The sequence below is a fragment of the Mytilus edulis genome, chromosome 6, assembly GCF_963676685.1.
Source record: "Mytilus edulis chromosome 6, xbMytEdul2.2, whole genome shotgun sequence".
Classification (NCBI taxonomy): domain Eukaryota; kingdom Metazoa; phylum Mollusca; class Bivalvia; order Mytilida; family Mytilidae; genus Mytilus; species Mytilus edulis.
Genome location: NC_092349.1, coordinates 13,447,565 through 13,475,564, shown reverse-complemented (window position 1 = coordinate 13,475,564; position 28,000 = coordinate 13,447,565). Strand labels below are relative to the sequence as shown.

General features: G+C 32.0%; 1 protein-coding gene across 1 annotated transcript; it reads left to right on the top strand.

Moving 5' to 3' along the window:
• LOC139527167 (protein draper-like) lies at positions 1 to 27,984 on the top strand. The gene is made up of 14 exons (XM_071322475.1): positions 1 to 53; positions 4,369 to 4,477; positions 14,521 to 14,727; positions 16,210 to 16,440; positions 17,387 to 17,587; positions 19,531 to 19,704; positions 20,653 to 20,850; positions 21,711 to 21,845; positions 22,352 to 22,489; positions 22,984 to 23,127; positions 24,771 to 24,908; positions 25,280 to 25,420; positions 25,817 to 25,847; positions 27,857 to 27,984. Exons 5-14 carry the CDS (start codon positions 17,515 to 17,517, stop codon positions 27,963 to 27,965), a joined length of 1,281 nt encoding a protein of 426 aa, XP_071178576.1. The 5' UTR covers positions 1 to 53; positions 4,369 to 4,477; positions 14,521 to 14,727; positions 16,210 to 16,440; positions 17,387 to 17,514; the 3' UTR covers positions 27,966 to 27,984.
• The last annotated feature ends 16 nt before the right edge of the window (positions 27,985 to 28,000 follow it).

The window sequence follows — 28,000 nt, the reverse complement described above, 5'->3', positions numbered from 1 at the left end:
AGGGTATTGATCTGAGTCGACAAGAAGAGTGTTAAAGTTTACTGCGATGACAGGTAAATAATATTAAAAGATAAATAATTATTGGGATCAGTTTTACACTCATAATTTTGTTGATAGTTTTCCTTGATGTTTTCAACTAAGGAGACAAATTTGCTTTAGTCTAGAACTTTAGTATATTGAAGGATCTTTTGTCTGAATTTAGAAATTAAATTTAAATTGTAAAAAAAACTCGAATAAGCTCTCGCCGCGATATAGCATTTTTTGTGCTAATGTGGTGTAATGCAAATAACAATCAATCAATAAAGCTGCTTAAGTGTCTAATCCTATTTTTTAAAATTAATATTAGCCATAAGATGGTACATGTACGTAAATACTCTATCCCAAATATAATTACATTAGTAAGATTTTAAGTTGCTAGTTATGTATGCATGGCTAGGTTTCGGTTATACATCAATGCACTGCAACACCTACTGATTTAGAATAAAATGTAGAGTTCATAGACCATGTATACAAGGTGTGTCTATTTTCCGTTTTGTATCACATTTAGAATAAAGTCAAACTAATGATATTTAATTGAATGCATCATAATTGAAAAGAATATTATGTAGGTATGCGTTTACATGTATGTTGATACAAGAAATGAACGAACATTGTTACGTTCAGCTCTTTAATAGTTTTAGGGTCTAAATTTTCCTATACAGTTGAAAATACTGTTCTGTTCATAATGATTGAATTGTCAATATAATAGTGTTGTTGACATAATGCCTTTTTCTAACATCGAGATTGCTCTAGACTAAGTAAAAAATAATATTTTTATGCTCTAAAAGTCCTAAAAGAGCTTTTTTCATTAACTTTCAAAAATTGATAGTCTAAATTGTTTAAGGCCTAAAAACGTAATGAGCAATATGAGCAAAACTGACCATCAACAAATTCATGAATATTGACCAATAGATTACATTTAGATATTTATCTGTATACGAATGATTTAAAAAAAATAATGCAAATATATTTTTTAAGATCTAATTAGTTATCAAAAGTACCAGGATTATAATTTTTTACGCCAGACGCGCGTTTCGTCTACATAAGACTCATCAGTGACGCTCAGATCAAAATAGTTAAAAAGCCAAAACAAATACAAAGTTGAGGAGCATTGAGTAGTTTTTCGAAAAATTCGAAGTTTTGTAAACAGAAAATTTATAAAAATGACCATATAATTGATATTCATGTCAACACCGAAGTGCTGACTACTAGGTTGGTGATACCCTCGGGGACGAAACGTCCACCAGCAGTGGCATCGACCAAGTGGTGTAAATAGTTATCAAAAGTACCAGGATTATAATTTTTTACGCCAGACGCGCGTTTCGTCTACATAAGACTCATCAGTGACGCTCAGATCAAAATAGTTAAAAAGCCAAAACAAATACAAAGTTGAGGAGCATTGAGGACCCAAAATTCCAAAAAGTTGTGCCAAATACGGCTAAGGTAATCTACTCCTGGGGTAAAAAAATCCTTAGTTTTTCGAAAAATTCAAAGTTTTGTAAAAAACTAAAATGTATTTTTTAGACATCAACTCAATTTTCGCAAATACATTTTTATTGCATAACTTTTCCTGATCATAGGGTATGCTGAACATATAATTATCTGGGAGTTGTATTCTAAAACACTACCGAATCGACAGTATATCCATAGTCGATTGTATATTTGTTGGACATTATTTGTCGATTGCAAGAGAAAATTGGTGCGATCGGATCATGTTGCGCTCAATTTGATTCTCGAATACCTTAATAGCTACATTGTTCTTTGCAAATACATTAATATAATTAACAATTTGTTGATCGTTATACAAATTACCTTGGCATTTCGAATTAATATAATCAATTGACACATGTTTTGGGTTATGGCACATGATCATCCAAAAGAGTGTTAACCTTGAGGTATATTGCGGAAATGGACAAACAGCAACTAGCACACAACACCAAAAAACAACATTGTTACAATTTATGACAAAAATCAGCAAAGACCCATCGAAACAACATCTCATAAACAAAGGAGTATGTTAAGTAAGACCCCTTGTTGGCCCCTAAATAGAGCAGTTTTACATGATTGTGAAAATCAATCTTTTAGCTATTTATTGGAAAAAAGATTGCTTCTGCTACATAAATATGGGCTGTTTTTTGACAATATAATGCACATATATCGGGTACTAGCATCTTGAAGTTATGCTAATTACTGAAATCTTTACGATGTCAGCATTTTAGTTATTTATTTCCGTCTTAAATCAAAGTGACCGCATTCGTGTTCATTCATAACATTGGGATGTAAGTTGTATTTGATGATACTACTATATGTATGAACACGGATGCGGTCACTTTCATTTTTGACAAAAACCAACTGAAAAGTGACGTTTATTGGCATATTTGGTAAATGTTTCATATTTAAGATTGAATCGGAGCGTTTGTTATGACTAAATCAGTTAAAATCTTGCACATAAACTAATTTAATCGATTGAAATAAACACAAAAGTGATTAAAAAGTGTAAAAAATCTTTCGATAGATAAACCTGAAATTTGAGACAAAAATCGGTCCTTACCGGACCTATTCCTTTAATAATACTTTCAGATATTTGGATCATATTTTGACATTCAAAAATTACTACTTCAGTATGTATACTAAAGAAATTCATCCTGTTGAACTTACTTCACATAAAGCTAATACTAACAATAACCACTGCCCTTTCCTCGATCTTAATATCTATATCACTAACGGAAAGTTTAATACTGAAATTTATGATAAATGAGATGATTTTTCATTTCCTATTGTTAATTATCCATTTTCAAATGGTGACGTTCCCTTGTCACTTTCTCGCGGTGTTTATATATCTCAACTTGTACGATTCGCTCGTGTATGTAACAATGTTTTAGATTTTAACGAGAAAAAATTATGTTCTACTGAAAAATTATTACACCTTGGTTTTCGATATCACAAACTAGTCAAAACATTTACTAAATTTTATCATCGGTATTAGGTCATCATTCGTAAATATAGCTTAACATGAAGACTTCTTATAAAATTAGATATTTCACAATTTTGTAAGGAAATATTCTTTATAAAAGCACAACAATGTCAGTATTAACATCAGAAACTAACAAAACCTTTAAATATACTTATTAAGGAGGGATATAGTTACGATACTGTTGTCAGGTCATTAAAGATTGCATATGTTGGGGTTAATATTAATTCACTTCTAAGGTCTTTGCTTCGGAACTAAACATATGTATTCAAAAAACAATTGTTGGCATGACACGGTTATGTTCTTTTCATATATGTTATGATGGTATGATACTTAACCCCTAACGGGAAGGATCGTGCCTGATATTCATATGATGAAATCATAACCTTTCAATCAGTTTGATTAAAGACTTGAGCTGTCATGTCAGTTAACTGCTAGTTGTCTGCTGTTATTTAGATATAATTGTCATTTTGTTTATTTTCTTTGGTTACATCTTTTGACATCGGACTCGGACTACTCTTGAACTGAATTTTAATGTGCGTATTGAAATGCGTGTACTTTTCTACATTGGCTAGAGGTATAAGGAGAGGGATATCATAAACATGTTTAACCCCGCCGCATGTTTGCGCCAGTCCCAAGTCCGGAGCCTTTGGCCTTTGTTAGCCTTGTATTATTTTTATTTTTGTTTCTTGTGTACAATTTTGAGTATGGCGTTCGTTATCACCGAACTAGTATATATTTGTTAAAGGGCCAGCTAAAGGACACTTCCGGGTGCGGGAATTTCTCGCTACATTGAAGACCTGTTGGTAACCTTCTGCTGTTGTCTTTTCTATGGTCGGTTTGTTGACACTTTTACACATTACCCATTTCCATTTTTAATTTTATTGTCAAAATTAGATTGTTAATGTTTTGCTCTAAATGTTTCTTTGTTCGTTTATTTGTTATTGGTGGATTGCATACATTGATGAATATTATTTTGTTTGTACGTTTTTAACTGAAACGACATAGTACGTTTTTCAAACTAGGGAACTGTTTAGGTAAATAAGAAATATTTTCAAATTATTGTAAAATCTGACTGATAACTTTACTATTGTTTTAAGTAAAAAAAGTAAAAAAACAAACAAACAGTGTGTTGTCGTCAGTTACCAACACACTTTTTTTTTTATTGATCACTATACTTGTACATGATAACAGTCAATCATTCACACGTGATTTTCTAATATTAATACGTTATTATATCTAAAAGATTATAATATCAGATTTTATATAAGTCAGTTTCTTGATAACTCCTGAAGTTTTCCTTTAAAATTGATCAAATTATCTTAAATTGCATAGTTTCCCTTTACCATATATTTTAGAAAAGTTTAAGTGCTGACTATACCTGTTTGTTGTACATTGTAAACGAAGCCGCAGACATGCTAATACTGTTATCAATGGCCATTGTTCTGTTGATTGTTTCAGCACAGCGTAAGTTAATATTGTAATCAATGCAACAAATGTGGTCAGTTAAACGTATGTATATAGATATATGACGATATGGTATGAGTGCCAATGAGACAACTAGTCAAGTAACAATTTATATAAAGAGTAAACCATTATAGGTCAAGGTACGACGTCTACATGGAGCCTTTGTTCACTATGAAAATCAGGCTATAAACGGTCCCAAATAGTAACTAGTGTAAACCCATTCAAACGGAGAAACCAACGGTCTTATCTATATAAAAAGAAGAACGAAGACCACTTATGAGCTTAATAAATAGAGGACATTCACTGTACATTAGATTCCTAACTTAGGACAGGTGCAAACATTGTAAAATATATCTATATTACAAAACCATTGTACCGAATACAAATTGTAATCGAAAAACGGTTAATCAAACTTACTACACTGTATAAAGTACCTGCAAGGAATTGAAAATATGACATACTGGTATTTCAATATGTCAAAGCAGCATCAGACAACAAAAAGCGATCCAACAATACGGATGCAAGATGTGAGAAAACATTGTTCACGTGCAGTAGTGAAATTGTTACGATATGTCTATAAAATTAACGAATCAAGTAAATATAAAAGACATGCAAGGAAGCAACCTTTTTTAAAGGTCTTTCAGACAAAATTAAACGTATGTACGTAAACACGCTTAATTTTTGTCCCATTACCATCATTATAACGTAACAAACATTACCAACGTTTGTGTCGTCAAGGACAGTGTTGAATCGTCACATGGATATGGCCAGAAGGCTTGAAACGCGCTACTGACATTATGTCAACGAACTATTATAATTTAAAATGTAGTCTGCGAATTTTAATATTCATATATATAACTACATGTAATTATATGTTCCTGTTTCGTGTGTTTATCTGGGTTGAATGGAAGCTAATTTTTCATGTCTTGAATTTCGGCAATATCCGTCTACAAATTGTCAAAAAAAACTACTCAACCATTACCATGCTGTAAACGTCATATAACCGGCGTACCAAAACCAACTGTATAATACTTATTTCGAAATGTATGCATGTTTTCTTAACCAGAGGATTATCTATTGTCATATTTCTTGAGTATGAATTGCATTTTGAGCTCCTATACGCATTTTGAAAATTGAAGTCGGATAAAACTAGGTGTTCTGGAGTGTCTTACACAGAAGGCTCAGAGGCTCGAAACTTGCAAAAAGGTACTCACCTGCAGCTAGGGTTACAGGGTTAGAGCAAATAACATGTTTCTACCTTAGGATTAAGTGGGCTAAAAATGTTTTGGCGCATTATTTTGAATATTACAGGTTAGGATTCTTGCACGACTGAAAATGTCCTAAAATAAACGCATACAAAATTAAAAGCCTAGTATAATGTTTATAAGTTTACTACAATAGATGCGTTTTATGACAGATAATGTCCTTTTATAATATGAGGAAGGCGCTACCTTAAATGCCAGCTTTATAATGTCCTTGATATTGATTGGTTGTTGGTGGTTTAACGTTCAGTGGCAAATATTTCATGCATGTTCAGAACGAATGTCCAAGGCTACAATAACGTTTTGTTTATATCTAAAATAAAATTATAATTGTTCAGATGGAAAATGCTATTTTTCTTGAAAAAAATATTCTGATTCCCAAATTGATGAATAAAAAAGCATAGGACAAACAAATATTTTGAATTCAGATCTTTGCCAAAAATGATTTTATCTTTCAGATATGCAAATTAAATTTGACTTTTATATATCTAAAAACATAAAAACTTCCCAAACCGCACATGTCAGTCTGTACACAGTATTTTTTAGGTGATAATAAGACTGTATTTGCCAATTTGTTATGATAAACCTTAATACTAGTGTTAAATTTTGACTAAATAATTTTAAATGATAGCGCTGAAGGGCTTCGGTAAAAAAAAATCTGACTCGAATAAAAACATTTGTATTTCTGATCATCTTCAGTTTGTGAGTTCTACATCAATATCTGACATGTACTATTTAATTCAGAGTCAGTTTTATGTCATTTCTTGCATATATTTTTTTTTGTTACATGTACATAATGTAGCTTACTTTTCAAGTTCTTATATGATAGCAAAAAAAAATTGAGAATGGAAATGGGAAATACAAGCATGTTAAAAAAAACACATTTGGTTTCAGACAATAACTTGAGTTAAGTAAATGGAATTCCATGAAAGTTTACCAGGAGGTTCATACACAAAACTCAAAAGGAAGATAAGAATTGATTTTGGGGTTATAGTACATTATTGGAGGTATTTTTATTTTTTTATTTTTGGTTTTTCTTCCAAAAAATACCTTATTTACATCAATTATACTCATCTAGTACAGATTTGGCAGGAGATGCACTCAAAATATGGTGTTTAAACATTTTATCGGTAGTCTGTGCATTTTTCCTATGATGTACATGTACTTCTTGATAATGTTGACGTGAGTATCATGATAAAGAAAATATATTTGGTAACCGTAAGTATATATTCACAATTGACATGCACCAGAGCGAGAAAAGGATCATCTTTCCCTTTATTTCCAAAAATTGAACATGATTTTTTTTCTCTCACAGAAACACATGAGTTATTTGGTAAATAAAACATTTTTCAATGTTTGAAACTTTCAGTAATAAAAATTCAGTTTAGCTTGTTTGAATGTTTCACTGATTGTGTGAAAATTTTAACAGCAATGTACAAAACACTTGAATAAATTTCATTATCTGCAGAATTATTGATAACTTTCCTCACAATAAATTCACAAGGACATAGAACTAACACATTGTCCATGCTATTCTGATCTGAGTTTTATACATACATATACTGGCATGGCTGTGCTGTTTCAAGTTGTCTTCTTTTTCTGTTTCCTAAGAAGTATTTGTTTAACCTGTTCAGTCACTATAAAGTGTTACAATTCTTATTTAGACGCAACACATAAATAGTGACCAAAAAGGTTCTGCTTTCACACGAGAGGCGCTAGAAAAAAATTAAATGTACACATTTTCAATAGTTAGTAGGACTTACTATCATATGGAATTAAGGAGATATGTACATGTAGTTCGAGACTTCTGCTGAATAGAAATATGTGGGTCTACCTGTGCCTGTTTTCAAATTAGTCCATATTGATCTAAAGGATCTAAAATTAAAATATGTTTGATTTCAACTTACATAAAAAAAAAATGGTGTTATTTATATGCTCAATATACATCTGCAGTCGTATCAGGCTGTGCATGGCAAAGCATTTTATTGCCTTTAGGTTTGCACTTTTTTTTTTTGGTCATGAAAATAAATTTGCTAACATGAGAATACCCGAATTTTACCTAAATCGTCAGTTTTTTTTAACAAACTTTTTTTTATGTACCAGACAAAAGTTTATTCTGTGCTTATTTTGTAGACTTCCCTTGTTTACAATAGAGTTATACCATTTTAATTTTGAGTCCATGTACAGTCATTGAAAAATTAGTTTGAAATAACATCCAAACAATCCATGATCCTGTAATGAGACAGGAACCCAAATTCCATACATCTTTACATGTATGGTTAATTTCAAATCCTTTAAACTGGGATATAAAAAGAGATTTTGTTTTATTTCATGCTGTAACTATTATTTTTGGAAGAAAAGGATGTTCATGGTAACACATTTAATTTGCTCATTTTATTGGAACCCAATTGAACCTTTCCATAGATTCACCTGGTAGTTACCTGTCCATTTAAACTTTTTGCAGTTCTTTTGTCCCATTGAACAAATACAACAGATATTGTTCTCTGTATAGTTTATAGTCACTCAGACCTTTAAATTTCTTCTAAAAGAAATCTATCACTTATTAATTAATGTACCAGAGTAAAAAGATGATAATAAGATAATTTCACATGGTGAAACAAAACTTGTAAGTTTTTTGCAGGTTTTTTTTGTTGAATAGGTGCAATTTGGTTACTGAGTACAATTTTTGTACTGTGGTGTTATATCATAAGTGTGTATTGCTTAATAGGTTGAAATGTGAACCTGATAGTGATATAGTCATAAAGTACTTGGTAGAGTGAAAATGTTTTGATCAGGGATAAACTGATGCATAAAATATGCAGGCGACTGCTGCAGCTTGAATTTTAAAGGATGTAGCCCACATTCTTCCAAGTAACATGCCCTATATACACATCATGGTTTATTCTCATAGGTTATCATAATAACTCCATCTTCCCATAAAATCCAATTTTGGACAATATTGAAGCATACAATATATACAGTAGTCAGTTCTAAATGTACTACTCAGACTCAAGTCTCCTTTTATGATTAAACTTAGAGAGAGAAAATAAAACAGTTTCCATTTCCTGGGACTGTATAAGGTTTGACATAATCAATGAAAAGATGTCTTGAGAGTTTGCCATTTAGAAAGTACAGAATAAGAAGATTGTGAATTATTTGAATGTTTTAACTTTTGTTAAGTTTTGAATTAGTCTGTGGACTACCAAAGGATCCAGAGGGAGACCCTTTTCTTTAGGAAAAAAATGATGATTATATAGGGAATAACTGAAGCATGACTGGAGCGCACCGTCAGACCCCCCCCCCCCCTTTTATGAAAAATGCTGGATTCGCCATTGACTACATGAATAACCGTGATCACATTCAACTGTATAATTATCACTGTTCCTTGGTGTGGGGAATAATGATATGTGGCAGATGAACATAAGGAGTCATGGTCAACCAGTGCACCGGAGTTTACCCCGCATGCCCGACATGGTCAATTTGTAAAAAGAAATGCGAAATATATTGCTTGCAGAGTTTTTTTTCTGTGTTCCCATGGCTGGACGGAACTTTTACGCTAAATATGTTTTCGTTAACTATGATTTTGTGACTTTTGAATGAAGTACCTGTGATTATTTAGGACAGTTAATTTGCTTTGACCTCACTGATAATGGAATGTTGAAGCAGACGAAACATGGCGTCGGATGTTGTTGTCATTACTTCGGTAATTTCCGTGGTACAATAAAATTTAAATAAGCTACACAAGTAGCCAACATTTCTGAATTCTTGTTTTTGCAAACAAATAAAAATTCATGTCGTATTTAACATCGAATTTGTTCCGTTCTGCCTGTTTTTACAAGATCGCGATTAAACGAGAATTTTGGCAGCCATTTATAAAAAATGATCGTACGAGATTTAACGAGAGTGACGAAACTTTTCAGATGGGTCGTCTAGCAAGAGTTATCGTTCTTTGTCCCAAAACGATGCTTCTACCATAAGTGCCAGCTAAAGCTGGCATATTATTTCTACCAATCTATTTTATTTGTTCGTACTGTCTCAATCATTATTTATTAACTCGAGAGATCGATAGTTTTATTTTATAATATGAGGAAGGCGCTACCTTAAATGCCAGCTTTATAATGTCCTTGATATTGATTGGTTGTTGGTGGTTTAACGTTCAGTGGCAAATATTTCATGCATGTTCAGAACGAATGTCCAAGGCTACAATAACGTTTTGTTTATATCTAAAATAAAATTATAATTGTTCAGATGGAAAATGCTATTTTTCTTGAAAAAAATATTCTGATTCCCAAATTGATGAATAAAAAAGCATAGGACAAACAAATATTTTGAATTCAGATCTTTGCCAAAAATGATTTTATCTTTCAGATATGCAAATTAAATTTGACTTTTATATATCTAAAAACATAAAAACTTCCCAAACCGCACATGTCAGTCTGTACACAGTATTTTTTAGGTGATAATAAGACTGTATTTGCCAATTTGTTATGATAAACCTTAATACTAGTGTTAAATTTTGACTAAATAATTTTAAATGATAGCGCTGAAGGGCTTCGGTAAAAAAAAATCTGACTCGAATAAAAACATTTGTATTTCTGATCATCTTCAGTTTGTGAGTTCTACATAAATATCTGACATGTACTATTTAATTCAGAGTCAGTTTTATGTCATTTCTTGCATATATTTTTTTTGTTACATGTACATAATGTAGCTTACTTTTCAAGTTCTTATATGATAGCAAAAAAAAAAAATGAGAATGGAAATGGGAAATACAAGCATGTTAAAAAAAACACATTTGGTTTCAGACAATAACTTGAGTTAAGTAAATGGAATTCCATGAAATTTTACCAGGAGGTTCATACACAAAACTCAAAAGGAAGATAAGAATTGATTTTGGGGTTATAGTACATTATTGGAGGTATTTTTATTTTTTTATTTTGGGTTTTTCTTCCAAAAATTACCTTATTTACATCAATTATACTCATCTAGTACAGATTTGGCAGGAGATGCACTCAAAATATGGTGTTTTAAACATTTTATCTGTAGTCTGTGCATTTTCCCTATGATGTACATGTACTTCTTGATAATGTTGATGTGAGTATCATGATAAAGAAAATATATTTGGTAACCGTAAGTATATATTCACAATTGACATGCACCAGAGCGAGAAAAGGATCATCTTTCCCTTTATTTCCAAAAATTGAACATGATTTTTTTCTCTCACAGAAACACATGAGTTATTTGGTAAATAAAACATTTTTCAATGTTTGAAACTTTCAGTAATAAAAATTCAGTTTAGCTTGTTTGAATGTTTCACTGATTGTGTGAAAATTTTAACAGCAATGTACAAAACACTTGAATAAATTTCATTATCTGCAGAATTATTGATAACTTTCCTCACAATAAATTCACAAGGACATAGAACTAACACATTGTCCATGCTATTCTGATCTTAGTTTTATACATACATATACTGGCATGGCTGTGCTGTTTCAAGTTGTCTTCTTGTTCTGTTTCCTAAGAAGTATTTGTTTAACCTGTTCAGTCACTATAAAGTGTTACAATTCTTATTTAGACGCAACACATAAATAGTGACCAAAAAGGTTCTGCTTTCACACGAGAGGAGCTAGAAAAAAATTAAATGTACACATTTTCAATAGTTAGTAGGACTTACTATCATATGGAATTAAGGAGATATGTATGTTCCAGACCGTATGAGTATATGGACCGTACGCGTACGGTCTGGACCGTATGCGTACTTTTTCAAAATACGTATACGGTCGGACCGTACGCGTACGGTCTGACTAATATTGAGAAGTTGGTCAAGTTTATTAGATACAAATGTATATAACAGATCAACATAACTTATATCTCAAATTAATATAAAAAGTTCAATAGTAATTGAAATAAAAACTTAATATTTTAACTATTTAAAAAAACACGCTTATTTAATCTGTTAATCTCCTGTATTTAGCATGTCAGTAATTCATTAATTGCAGCCCAGTATGCTCATTGAAATTGAAGTTATCGGAAGTAAACAATGTGGGAGGACAATTGTCATAGAATATTTAGGAACTTTACAAAAAAAAATGCATATGAAAAGGAACATGCATGAACAAAACATGTTAATGTAACAAAAATATGACGTTCCTTGTGGTAGCAAGACTGTGTCACCTGGGCCAGAGTAACAAAATAGGATTCAGATATACAATTAAACAAATATTTAATGTCAATTGTTCGCTTATTCACTTCATCCATCTATTTGTAATAATAACAATTTGTATAACTAATAATAAAGATTTTGATATATATTTGTTTTTAACCCATATGATCTCAAAACATGTCTGGTCAGCTGGACCGTACGCGTATACTCATACGGTCCGACCGTACGCGTATGGTCGGACCGTACGAGTATACGTATACGGTCCGGACCGTACGCGTACGGTCCAAATACTCATATGGTCTGGAACATGTACATGTAGTTCGAGACTTCTGCTGAATAGAAATATGTGGGTCTACCTGTGCCTGTTTTCAAATTAGTCCATATTGATCTAAAGGATCTAAAATTAAAATATGTTTGATTTCAACTGACATAAAAAAAATGGTGCTATTTATATGCTCAATATACATCTGCAGTCGTATCAGGCTGTGCATGGCAAAGCATTTTATTGCCTTTAGGTTTGCACTTTTTTTTTTTGGTCATGAAAATAAATTTGCTAACATGAGAATACCCGAATTTTACCTAAATTGTCAGTTTTTTTTAACAAACTTTTTTTTATGTACCAGACAAAAGTTTATTCTGTGCTTATTTTGTAGACTTCCCCTTGTTTACAATAGAGTTATACCAATTTAATTTTGAGTCCATGTACAGTCATTGAAAAATTAGTTTGAAATAACATCCAAACAATCCATGATCCTGTAATGAGACAGGAACCCAAATTCCATACATCTTTACATGTATGGTTAATTTCAAATCATTTAAACTGGGATATAAAAAGAGATTTTGTTTTATTTCATGCTGTAACTATTATTTTTGGAAGAAAAGGATGTTCATGGTTACACATTTAATTTGCTCATTTTATTGGAACCCAATTGAACCTTTCCATAGATTCACCTGGTAGTTACCTGTCCATTTAAACTTTTTGCAGTTCTTTTGTCCCATTGAACAAATACAACAGGTATTGTTCTCTGTATAGTTTATAGTCACTCAGACCTTTAAATTTCTTCTAAGAGAAATCTATCACTTATTAATTAATGTACCAGAGTAAAAAGATGATAATAAGATAATTTCACATGGTGAAACAAAACTTGTAAGTTTTTTGCAGGTATTTTTTGTTAAATAGGTGCAATTTGGTTACTGAGTACAATTTTTGTACTGTGGTGTTATATCATAAGTGTGTATTGCTAAATAGGTTGAAATGTGAACCTGATAGTGATATAGTCATAAAGTACTTGGTAGAGTGAAAATGTCTTGATCAGAGATAAACTGATGCATAAAATATGCAGGCGACTGCTGCAGCTTGAATTTTAAAGGATGTAGCCCACATTCTTCCAAGTAACATGCCCTATATACACATCATGGTTTATTCTCATGGGTTATCATAATAACTCCATCTTCCCATAAAATCCAATTTTGGACAATATTGAAGCATACAATATATACAGTAGTCAGTTCTAAATGTACTACTCAGACTCAAGTCTCCTTTTATGATTAAACTTAGAGAGAGAAAATAAAACAGTTTCCATTTCCTGGGACTGTATAAGGTTTGACATAATCAATGAAAAGATGTCTTGAGAGTTTGCCATTTAGAAAGTACAGAATAAGAAGATTGTGAATTATTTGAATGTTTTAACTTTTGTTAAGTTTTGAATTAGTCTGTGGACTACCAAAGGATCCAGAGGGAGACCCTTTTCTTTAGGAAAAAAATGATGATTATATAGGGAATAACTGAAGCATGACTGGAGCGCACCGTCAGACCCCCCCCCCCCCCCTTTTTATGAAAAATGCTGGATTCGCCATTGACTACATGAATAACCGTGATCACATTCAACTGTATAATTATCACTGTTCCTTGGTGTGGGGAATAATGATATGTGGCAGATGAACATAAGGAGTCATGGTCAACCAGTGCACCGGAGTTTACCCCGCATGCCCGACATGGTCAATTTGTAAAAAGAAATGCGAAATATATTGCTTGCAGAGTTTTTTTTCTGTGTTCCCATGGCTGGACGGAACTTTTACGCTAAATATATTTTCGTTAACTATGATTTTGTGACTTTTGAATGAAGTACCTGTGATTATTTAGGACAGTTAATTTGCTTTGACCTCACTGATAATGGAATGTTGAAGCAGACGAAACATGGCGTCGGATGTTGTTGTCATTACTTCGGTAATTTCCGTGGTACAATAAAATTTAAATAAGCTACACAAGTAGCCAACATTTCTGAATTCTTGTTTTTGCAAACAAATAAAAATTCATGTCGTATTTAACATCGAATTTGTTCCGTTCTGCCTGTTTTTACAAGATCGCGATTAAACGAGAATTTTGGCAGCCATTAATAAAAAATAATCGTACGAGATTTAACGAGAGTGACGAAACTTTTCAGATGGGTCGTCTAGCAAGAGTTATCGTTCTTTGTCCCAAAACGATGCTTCTACCATAAGTGCCAGCTAAAGCTGGCATATTATTGTGTTTTTATTTATCGATATTTTTTATCTACTGGAGAAACATGAATAATTGACTAATACGTTTTTTATATTTGCTTCGATTTTTATTGTAGATAATCTAACACCGTATGGCAATGCTACTCAAAGTTCCTCATACCTAACTAGTCCTGTAAATGCCATACATCCACCTATAGCAAATACATTTTCTTTTCCTTACTGTTCTCTCTCGAACATTCAGACAACTGCGGCTTGGTGGATGTTTCAATTCTCTTTTGGAATTGCACACATTACAGATATAACTATATATTATCGCGAAAACTGTAAGTATAGCCAAGCAACTCAAAGGTATATATATTATCTAAATATATTAATGTATTAAAATGTATCTAGCGACATAAAAACCTTAACTATATTCGGATCAAGAAATGGCTATGTTTCCATTTTAAGTATCAAATCAAGACTAAGCTACGTACTGTCTTTCCTAAACTTTAACAGAACATGACCGAAAAGGAAATTATCGTTCTTTCAAGCCATTTCTAAATTTAGGTGCGTTTTATTGCTGACTATGGGGTATGGGATTCGGTCATTGTTGAAGGCCGTATGGTGACCTATAGATGTTGATTTCTGTGTCATACCACATCTTTATTTTTTACCTACAGATTGATCGGATATGTTTGAGATACTGTCGTGTTGTTTGAAATTCTTGACATACTCAGTACTTAATACTTTTAAAGCATCCCCGTTTATTATTATGCGATTGCTCAAACCAAATTGGTCAGAAACGTATTCTGGTAATTTCTATCTGATCTCTTTTTATTCACCTTTCTTGGTTTAAAATTATGACTCATCCTATCCTTTTTTAAGTGACAGCAAATGATTTCAAATCTACATGATGGTAGTCAGAAAATAAAGGTGTTTGATTAACATGTTTTAAGAATGAATGAAGAGTAGGCTCAATTTCATTCTTTTTTAATAAATTAAGTCCGAGTCCCTGATTGTTTTAATTATGATGCCATGTTCGTTATTGTCATGTCAATATTATGCTTTCAAATATAAACTATCTATTTTGTTCACGCATCGTTGTCAATATGATGAAATTGGATGTAACTGTCATACAAGTGAGAGGTTTAGCTAGCTATAAAACCAGGTTTAATTCACCATGTTCTACACGAGAACCTAGTCGGGAATATGACAGTTGTTGTCCATTTGCTTTTTTTGTTCGAGCTTTTAATTTTGCCATTTGATTAGGGACTTTCTGATTTTAATTTTCCTCGAAGTTCAGTATATTTGTGATTTTACTTATTACAGAGCATGTGTTGTCAAATGAAACAAAATGTATTTATTATATATATCAAACGTAGCAAGGGTTTCTGATTGAAATAAATCTAGTCTCGTAAAACAACTCGTTGGACATTACAGTTCATAAAGGGTAATGGTAATTTATTATTATGTTCAAGATGGATTTACCACTATTTAAAACCAAGCTATATCCCCAACTTACCAACAAAACTGGTGTTTAATTTTCAAATCACCATGTAAAGCATCTCATTACAATATGGTCCTTATTTACCATTTAAAAATTCTGAATTTTGAATGGAAATATTTATCCCAATTTTACTAGGTAGCCAAGACATGTCTTACACATGTGCACATCACTCTTTCTTTAAAATAAGAATAAATTAATAGTTTCACTTGTTTCCTTCATCTTTTCAATAAATTTTATAAATGTTCATAAATTAAAATGATGACCTCTCAGTCATTTGCTACCGTCCAATCTAATACTAGTGTGCTTTCTATTACAGATGCGCATCGCATGGATGGGTTTAAGTTATATGTGACCAATACATCAACTATTCCACCTGATGGATATCTTTGCTATGAAGATCCTGATCCAGGTTTGCCAAACATTACACAAACTATTCCATGTAATCAACTCGGACAATATGTTATTTATTTTGATGATAAAGGAATACAACAGAGCCCAACTTACTACGAAGGACCTGTAGTTGAACTGTGTTATGTTGCAATTAATGGTGGGTTTGATGTTATTTTGTAAGATTTTTTCATTTTTATTATATTAAATTCAATCTGAATATCTGAATGACTAAATATTGAGTCTACTTGAAGCTTATGTTATCTAACATGAAAAAAGCTCAATAAAAAAAATACATCAAACAAACGGGTTTGACCATATTATGAAATATTATATTTGATTTGATTTTGTAAACTTTATGGATTAGAAACATGAATAATATGACTTATATAAGTTTAATTAAAATTGAACGTATTGTCTGCTTCAAGTCTGTAAAATGTAATAAATATCAAAATTGTTTTCGTAATTGACTATTTTTCCAATTGGCAAATGCAGATAAATACAGACGTTACATATTTGTACATGTTATAGTCATGATATTATGAACTCAAAATTCAAGACGGTGCCTACAGATAAAGATAGCGTGTCTGAATTACAAACATCATGATTTCGTTAATAATGAGTTACTGCTGAAAAAGAACTCAATATACTAAGTGTTTCATGTGCAATAAAAGAGAAATATTATCTTCGTCAACATTTATTTGACCGTAATGGAATATCTGTCTCATAGCTGACGATGAATGTGTTCCAAATACCATAGTAACAATATTGTGACTTGTTCCTTTAAATAACATCGATCTTTTAGCGACTAAGTTTGTACTTAGAAGCATCATTCCGTGTTACCCAAGGGTAAACATTATGTTTATACCTCTTCAAAGTATATGAGACCACTCTGTCATTTTTGTGTGTGTAAGGTGTTGGGTGTTGCTCAAATGTCAGTTGTTTTTTATGCTTATCGAAATTTTTTGTCCATTGTGTTTGGGTTTTTCTTTTTAATCATAATAACAACATAACGTCTTTTTAAATAATCTAGATAAACAGAGAATGTACTATTTGGTCAACGCTCTCAATGTGATTCAACACTGTAGAAGAACACTTTTTTTCAGGTTGTCAAAAAAGCTTTTAGGGAAATAATTGTGCTAAAATTTGTTCCGAAAATTGCATAGAACGACATTGCCATCCCGGAAATGGTTCTTGTGTTTGGGGTTGCAACACTAAACATTGCTTTAATGATATGTGCGATATACAAACTGCAGTTTGCACTGATGGTTGTGAGCCGAAACGAACAGGACACTATTGTAGCAAGTGTAAGTAAGTGTGTATAAGATAGCTTTGAAAAAATAAGCAAACACTGTGTGAGTTTTAATTAATGGTTGTATGGAGAGATATATTGACATAAAGGCAACAGTAGTATGCCGCTTTTCAAAACTCATAAATCTATGGACAAAAAACAAAATTGGAGTAACAAACTAAAACTGAGGAAAGCGCATTATTTATAAGAGGAGAACAACAACACAACATTAAAATATAACACACACAGAAACGACTAAGCATTAGACAACATCCAATGAGAAAAACTAATATAACATCAAAACTAAATACATTAATTTGGGATAGAAAAGTACCGTGACACGTCTTTTAGTAATGTGAAATCACACTCAAATAAAAGAGAAAACAAACGACACAACGGAAACACAACGGTAAAATGTTAAACACACAGAAATTAACTATGGTATAACAATGGCCATTTTCCTGACATTTGTTAATATAAAAATGGTGGGTAAAACCTGGTTTTGTGGCATGCCAAACCTCGCACTTTAATGGCAATGTTAAACATACCATTGAAATGACAACTTAATATTGCAGGACTACAATACAAATAAATATGAGAACGTATTAGACAAAGAAACACATGATTAAAAGATAACAAAAAGGCATCAGGTTTAAAATTCAATACGCCAAAAACGCATAATTATTATATATGTATATACATGTATTGTACAATAATCATAATTGAAACATTTTTTTGAATAATAACGTTGGTACACTATTAAGCATACTGGGGATGTTCCGGACTATATGAGTATTTGGACCATACGCGTATGGTCACGACCATATGCGTATACTCATATGGTCCGCCAAAAGCGTATACTAATATTGTCCGACCATACGCGTATGCTTCGACCGTACGCGTATGGTCGGACCATATGAGTATAAAACTCGTTTAGTTATTCACGGGCGAGACCATATGAGTATTTGGACCATGTAGGAATTTTTTTAATTACATTATAAAAGTTTCAATAAAACAAAAACTTTATCTAAAAAAATAATGGTTACATGACAATGTTATATTTTTATAATTAAAATATAACGTAAAAAATAAATATTGATGCCCTTGTTAGTTTTCATCGCTAATTACATTCTGGCATGTAGGCTTTATGTGACATTTACTTCCACATGGTATTATAGCTTTTTTGCACTTGCAATTCGGTTGTGCACGATCCTTTTCATTTACACCTTTTGTTTGCTTGTGAAAAGCTAGCCTTTTGGGAGCTGCGTACAGTAGTATCGAGGTCATTCCGATATGCATACGGTGTTGTTAAGACGCTCTAGATCTCAAATATCGTACCTTGATTGCAATACACCATATTCACAAGAAAAATTGAATAAACTATGTTACTTTCCAGTGACTTCTTTTGTAACAGCTCATTAAGAAATTTTTGGATTAATTTTTTTAAGCCGACATATTGCCATGCACTCGTAATACCAAATCATTGATGACCATCGGTTATGACCATCGGTATAAAATATAGTAAGTAAAATTCACTATCTGAAACTTCTATTTTTTATTTGCAAATCTTTTTATTATAATAAGATAATAGAATTACCTTTATGATAGTTTTGTTTTAGTGAACGGTAAAACCTTATGAGGAATTTAGAAATATTAAAAAAAAAATGTAACAGAGTGTTAATTACCCCGAACATACACGTACCGTTGGCCCATACGCGTATGGTCGGATCAAGTGAGTATAAACCCATATGGTCATGACCATACGCGTATGGTCCAAATACTCATATGGTCCGGAACAAGGATATTATGTAGTCAAACAATCTGTATTGAATATTCCTAAAAGTCAAACATGAAATTATCTCGAGATTTAAGTATACGTCAAATAAAAATTAAACCTTTGCGTCAAGTCGGTCTTCAATATATGATAATACAAAATATTCCAAATAAATCTTGTTTCAGATAACATTGCCTCTGACGGTAGAGTCTCACAGACGCCAAGTGGTAGTCAACCGTCAAGTCTAGCAAATGATGGCAACACAAAATCATGTTCTAAAACAAAAGGAACAACCGTGACATTTCAAGTTGACCTACAAAAAGAAAGCATTGTAACTGGAGTGCATATAATCTTTGGTGGTATGTGTTTTGACTGTTTACAAACAATTTCCTATGTCAAAAACTGATACAATTATAAACCATTTATTACATTCATGAAAACAACTTTATCACATTACTGGTACCAACGTTACGGTACCATGAGCCTATTTGGATGATAAATTCAGTGATGTTCCAGGTCAAACTAAAATCCAAACTGTATTAAATGAAAAATTTAAAGGAAAGTGTTTAACTTTGTAGATATAGCTTAAACATGTTACAATTCAAATGATATTTTATCAAATTGTTGTAATTTTTAACAACTCTTCATCAATTAAACTTGCTCAATCAGTGTTTAATTGATTAATGTATATAACACAAGAATTTGATCAAAGTTGCTATAATGTCATTGAACTCTCCTTTTAGAAGGAGGTGCTGTCTTGTGAAAGGTCACCAAATTTCAGATGATTTTTAAAAATTGCTATATGGTATTTTTCGTTAATGAACGTTGTGTTATTCTTTAATTACTGTTTGCATTTGAAAAAAAACTATATTAAAAAATTGCTACCTCAGATTTTATGTGTTTGCAAAATAATTCGACAGTTCATTTCGATATTGAAATTTTAAGAAATGAGTGAGAATCTAAATCAATTTAACACACATAAACTCTGGGAAACTAGAATGAGTTCGATTGAGAATTCATAGGGAGGTATTACTCTGTGCTGTTCATGAACAATCTGCGATGAAAATTCAAACTCTGTCAATCCTGATTTAAACGCATTACAACACATACAATAACACATGTTGCCAAACTTTGTCCCTGCACCATCAAAGATTAATGTCAATAATCATACACACAATCAATGTCTATATCTTTTGTCGTTTTTCTTTTATTACTCTTACATTTTAAGTCTCCTTAAGGGTTGCCAGTAAACCTATGATTATACCTGAATAGCCATTGTATTATCAAATTGAAGAATTGTTTTGCAGAGAGTACTACACGAGAGGGAAATCATACTCTTTACGCTTCAAATACAAGCACTTCTTGGAAATCTGGCACCATTTTATATAAAGAAACATCTTTGCCATCTGAAATCAAGTTGTATGCTGTTTTTAGATACATGACATATGAGTCTCCAGTTGAAGGTTTACTACCTGAACTTGAAGTGTGTGAGATTGGAATTGTTGGTAAGCTTTTCATTTAAAAAAATAGAATATCATACGTTACGATTAAGACTCAATTATCAGCTAGTATTTTGTTTCGCCTTTTGAAGGGGCATTATAATGTAAACCAATATAATTGTAAAATAGAGTTGACAGATACCAAAGGGACATTAAAACTCATAATAAAAAATCATCTGACAAAGCATTGGCATACAACGATATTTAAAAATATAAAAATTAATTAATGATATACCATTTCATAACATGGAAAACACTAACCCACTGGAAATTATAGTCATCTTAGGTGATCACGTAGTAGGAACAGATCCGGCTCCACTGTGTTAAAAACATATATTCACTTTCACTAGAATTAAATTGAAGACGGAAATGGGGATATACAATGTGTGTCAAAGAAAAAACAACCCGACAAAAGAGCAGAAAAAGTCGAAGGCCACCTATCGGTCTCAACGCAGCGAAAAACTCGCGAATGGATAAGGCCCGCAGCTGGCCTTTGAATAAATATATGTATAAGTTGAGTGAAAATGGACGTCATAATGGTTATAAATGTTGAACCATTTTATTATTCGCTAACAAATTGTGCGACTGCCTAAATGCGATGCAGGTGATACTATAAAATGACATGCATTTACATGTCCATCTGAAATATATCAGTCATTTAGTGGAGCACATTCGATAGAGGTTTACCATTTCATATAGAAAAATAAAAATACCATCCCTCTCTTTTGAATGTTTTTTTTTTAAATATCTCACATCAAAAATATAACAAAATAATTTTCATATAACAGGTTGTATAGCAAAAAAAAGGACTTCAATCAAAATGTAGTAGTGGGAAGAATTCGACAACTTTTTTTTTCTTTTTGCAGGTTGTCCTCCTTCACATTATGGCCTTTTATGTAACAAATGGTGTCCAGAAAATTGTAATGGGCCATGTGACCTTGACACCGGAAAATGTATATTTAGTTGTTTAAACGGATGGCATGGAGATACGTGTGAACAAGGTATACCGACTTTTTTTTTGAATTGCAGTTGAATGATCTCATGTCACAGGTGGTGTTTCGTTACCGTTTGAAAATATAACATGCGAATCTACTTCGTTATCAAAAGTACCAGGATTATAATTTTATACGCCAGACGCGCGTTTCGTCTACATAAGACTCATCAGTGACGCTCAGATCAAAATAGTTTAAAAGCCAAACAAATACAAAGTTGAAGTTATATTTACACCATTGCATGTGTACCTGGTACTTCATTCGTTGTTTAAAGGACGAAATTGTACAAATTGCAAATTTACGTTATGCCGCGGGAACAGACTTCAACTGTTGTTCAGATCAGTTTGGGATTGATACAATATTCATTTGAAATTCTATAAGAATTCACAATTGATTTGTATTAGAATGTATTGTGTATTGTCCAAACAAATCACAGAATGAGATATAATACCTTAAAGAAAAGTATATAATTTGCCGATCAATCTATCCAGCTTTCAAACTGCATATTTTTTCAGCATGTGAAGCTGGTACATACGGCAAAGACTGCCTTGCTACATGTTCACCACATTGTTTATATCCACAATGCCATGGAGTGACTGGAGAATGCTTAGTTGGATGTAATGACGGATGGCAGGGGTTCAATTGCTCACAAAGTTAGTTGTGCTTTTTTTTTCATTATATAACAAACGACAAATCTTGATAAATAGATAAGCATAATTAACCCAAACTCACAAAGACAAACATGTCATAAGCGGTGGACATTTTCACGTTTTGTTTCATTTTTACGTAATGGTTGAATACATTTTTCAAATGACATATACATTTTTTGAACTTGCACTAGTACCTGTAATTTGCACTCGTGTTGTTTCGAAAAAGAGGCGAATGGTTACAAAGTAGTATTCAAGCACATAAATTGGAAACCAACTGACAATGGCTTTGCAAAAAGCGACATTTGCAAATCTAGTTCCATATTTAGCACATCTGGTGTTGAAATTGTAATTACAAACCCATTGACATTTGTCACAATGTGAATAAAAAATCAACATGTTTGTAAGTTTGTAAAAATTAGTTGAGAATGGCGTAACTTATCAGATCAATACACGTATACTGTTCAGATTTACATGTTTCATTCCAGCCTTTTTTTCAGGATGCCCTACTGGTCAATTTGGGAGAAATTGTTCCATGTTATGTGATGGTTGTGTGTCTAGAATGTGTGATCCTAATAATGGATTATGTGATATAACAACCGCCTGTAACCCTGGTTATATCAACGGACAATACTGCAATACACGTAGGTAAAGTATAGTTTTAGAATTGTGCTTACATATGTACCACTGTATGACAAAGATACAACTGTAAACAAAGCACAGTTCAACTGTCAACCAAGCACATTATATCGATTAACAAAGCACATGACAACTGTCACCCAACCACATTACAACTGTTAACCAAACACAATACCCTTGTTAAACAAGTACATTACAATTGTTAACCAAGGACATTACAAATGTTAACCAAGTTCATTACAACTGTTAACCAAGCACATTGAAAATGTTAACCAAGTACATTACAACTGTTCACCAAGCACATAACAACTGGTAGCAAAGCACAGTATAACTGTTAACCAAGCACATAACAATGGTTAACGAAGCACATTACAACTGTTAACCAAGTACATCAAAACTGTTAACCAATTACATTACAACTGTTAACCAAGTACATTAAAATTGTTAACCAAGTACATTACAACTGTTATCCAAGCACATTACAACTGTCAACCAACTACATTACAACTATTAATCGACTTATTACAAAATTGTTAACCAAGTACATTAAAGGCAACAGTAGTATACCGCTGTTCAAAACTCATAAATCCATGGACAAAAAACAAAATCGGGGTAACAAACCAAAACCGAGCGAAACGCATTAAATATAAGAGGAGAACAACGACACAACACCGAAACGCAACACACACAGAAACAGACCAATCATCAGACAAAACACCACTAGAATAACATTACACTGTTAATCAAGCACATTACCACTATTAATCAAGTACATTACAACCGTTATCCAAACACATTACAACTAGAATTTATAAGAAAAAAATCAATAAGTTAATTAAACAATTTTTATAACTGCGATCAACCGAATAATAACTCAGATATAACTTTTGTGAACTTAAACCTAATACGTATTACCTATAGATTGATAACTTGACTTCGATTGTAATGCATAATTCGTTTTTAACTTACGGTGAGGTGAGCTAGGTTTTTGTGTTCCTGGTCGAAATCCTCACTGTCATTTCAGATGAAGAACAGGAAAAACTGCTCTGTTCTTCTGCTTTAAATATGTTTCTGATGTTCATATACTTTAAACCTACTTATTTTCGCGAGCGATTTATTTCGCGAGTAGAACAATAGCGTAAATTTAAATCGTGGAGATTTTGTTTGATCTTCCCTCATTGAATTACGTCAAGCAAATTTAAAAATGGTGAAATTAAATCGTCGCGAAATGGTATGTTAACTTGGTTATCAGGATTGATGTTTTAATTACAGATCTTAATAGTTATCAAAGGTACCAGGATTATAATTTAGTACGCCAGACGCGCGTTTCGTCTGCATAAGACTCATCAGTGACGCTCAAATCAAAAGTATTTATAAACCAAAACAAGTACAAAGTTGAAGAGCATTGAGTTTGTTCTCATTTTATGAGCATCTGGATTAGATCAGATAAAAATCATGTTCGATCGCATTAACTTATTCCATTTTTTGTCTCTCAATTACCTTAAATCATAAAACTTACTGCTTTCAAAAAATCAATGTAACTGCATGTGTATTGAAATATTTTGTGTCTATAGATGATGACATGCATGTAATATATGATAAATTATGTGTGTATGAATTGTTTTTTTATCGAAACTTTATTTTACAGCTTGTATAGATGGCTTTTACGGTATTAACTGTCATCAGGTATGCTCACAACTTTGCTTACACAAGCCTTGTGATCGTAGAACAGGAGAATGCAATGGTGGATGTGTGCACGGGATACAGGGATTTAATTGTACAGAAGGTCAGTCATTAGTTGTGTTATTTTTCCTTCCATCTTTCTTCTTTTCTTTTTTATGTTGATGCTCACTGTATCGTACTTTTGTAAAACAATTATTATTAAGATCATATTAACTTGTTTGATAATTCGTTTTCATTTTTTCATCGTTTATCTTAAATATTTTACACTATTTTCAAGATCTCTTTAACATGATATCTAAGTGCTCAATCATATATGCGTGCATCTAGAATGACATTGAACAGCTATAGGACAGTAATACTTAAATTCAACTATATAATAATGATTTGGTTATTTGTAGTTAACGAATTTTGTTGCTCTTCCGAAATTGAATATCACAAAGACACATCTATTTACATGTCTTCCTTTAAATATAGTGTCTTCAATTAAAGAAAACGTCGATTCCCCAGTTATAACTCAAGTTGGTCTTTTCGCTGGAGGTTGTCTGTTTGGTGCTGTGATCGCAACTGTTGTCTGTTGTATAATCATAAAAAAGCGACAAAAACGAACAAAACAAGGTAAGGAGTAGTGAATATAGATTTTGCTATATATTTAATATTGATATTGACAAGTTACTACTAGAACAATATTATTATAGTTTTGAACTCTGCCATAAGGTACAATACTTAGTGTACATGTTATCTATTCAAACCTTAGTGGTAGATGAGTTATATGTTCACAGTGAATGTAGGTTTTCATTCAGATAGAGTTATTTAAAATAAAAAGAAAACGTTACTTATGATTGTTGGTAATTAGTTATATTTTTTGTTTAAATGAAATGCTCTGTTTTAAAAAGTGTATAATAGATTGAACATATGAAAATGGTTTTTAAAACTATTTATGTATTGAAAACCATAATGAATTACATTGTAAGCCATGTCAACCTTCAAAACAAGTATATATTTTTTTGAAAGGAAAGGAGAATACAACCATGGAGACACAGAGGTGAATATATCATTGATAATGTTAATATTCATGCACACATATGTGATTGTTCCAGGGTATGGGTAATACAAATGTGTACGTAAAAAATGTCACGTAATGGGTTATGCCCAAAACTTTGCATACATGTAACTTAATGGAATACATTGACAAAAACGATTGTAGTTTATAGCATTATAGGGCATTTCATAGCATTAAATCTTGTCGGATACAGCAATTTAGTTCTAAAAATCTTCAGGGATGATTTTATGAAAAAGTACCTATTGCTTTATTCTCTGATTTGAGAAAATAGGCAAATTACAAACAAATCAAGGCTTAATAAAAAATGTAAATTTTAACTGTTGTTACAATAATGATTTTCTTTATCTTACCTTGTTGCTCAAACATTAACAATAATAATTGTCCAATAAGTCACAACATAATATATGCCATTTGTTAGAAAGTACCCTGCTGTTCACATGCACTTATACATTCAACTGTGTCCCCTTCCTCAGATATTATCAGCTTGTCCATCCGTTTCACTAAAACATTAAATTTCCCATTAGTCTGAGCGTCGATTTCGTCAAGCCCTTACCACTTTTACCACTAGCCTCGTAATCTGTCCTGTCTTCAGACTGCTGAGATATTGCTCCCATCTGTTCATTTATAACTTTCATTGCCTCTTTCTGTTCAGCTTACATCATTATGAGACAAACACATATCTTATCAATTCGCGTTTTGCTCTATTTTTTATTGCGGTCAATCTCAGCTATTCTTTGACCATTAGATTTTCTATCTGCTAAAAATTCTTGGTACACTTCTGAAATAATAATTCCTGGGAATAAGAAATAAGACAGGCACTGAATAATATCTAAGGGCAAATAATTCTCAAATCACAGTTTTCATGTGTTAACCAAGACAAAAAAAAATTGCAGCTTTCAATGAAAAAAATAAAATCACAAAATAATGAACTCACCGGACAATCCTATCGGAAAGTCCATTATCACATGGCAAAAAAAATCACAAAACACATCATAAAAGAATGGACATTTTGTTGACTTGGTACGGCATTTTCAAATATAAAAAATGGTGTATTAAACCTGGTTTTATGGCGCTTAACCTTCCACTTTGATGACAGTCTCATCACATGCCGTTATATTTACAACGATGCGTGAAGTAAACAGACATAATAAATTAAATAGTCAAAATATGGATACAGCAGTCATCATCGTGTAACAATTTCAAAAGGAACAATTTAACAGAACACAAAACCATCTATCTACAAACACATTCATTGATTCGCGTGTCTGACGTCAGAAAATATTATACGTCACATATATTTGTCGTAAAAAAAATGTACAAACAATTTTAAAATTTTACTTGGATAATGTAAGCATACTGGGTAAAAAAAACGTATGTAAGAATTAATTTCACAAATCAACCGAGAAAGCTTCTACTTTGTATATGAAATGACAAGCCATGCAACTTAACTGGAACAGCGACTAAATGACACTATACTTTAATAAAATGCTTACATTCGAGTCAATTCTCAAAAACGAATATCTATTTTTCTAGACGGCCATTTTGAAAAATAGCCGCCATTTTGAAATTTCAAAGCTAGATCAAAACATAATCTTGCTAAGTACACCAAGTCATTTAAAAATAGGTTGAATTTTTTGCTTCCAGCTTCAAATCCAGTGTGGTTTGTGAAATACTGGAAAATATTTTAGAATGTATGGCGGCCATCTTGAAATAAGCCACCATATTGAATGTTCATAGCTAATATTGCTCAATTCACAAAAATGTACCATCATGCACATTTGGTGCTTTCCTAACAATTTAAAAAAAAAAATCACCGATCGGGTGGACTATATAGCTTGTTTTAAAATTTGTTTTAACATGTTGAGTTCCTGAAGTTGGAGTTACACGTTTGTATGAGAGAGAAAACAAACTCTTATAGTAAAGAAACTATAATTATATTTTTGCAATCATCTGTAGATATTACATAGTGTTAAGTTATTCATATTTTGTAGGAATGAACTACAACATTATGACGATGTCAAAATGGATAATGTATCTACTTATCAGGAAATTACGACTGAACAATATGATCAGATAAACACAGCATACATCAATCACTAAGTAACATAAATAATATAAAATTGACGCCTCAGACA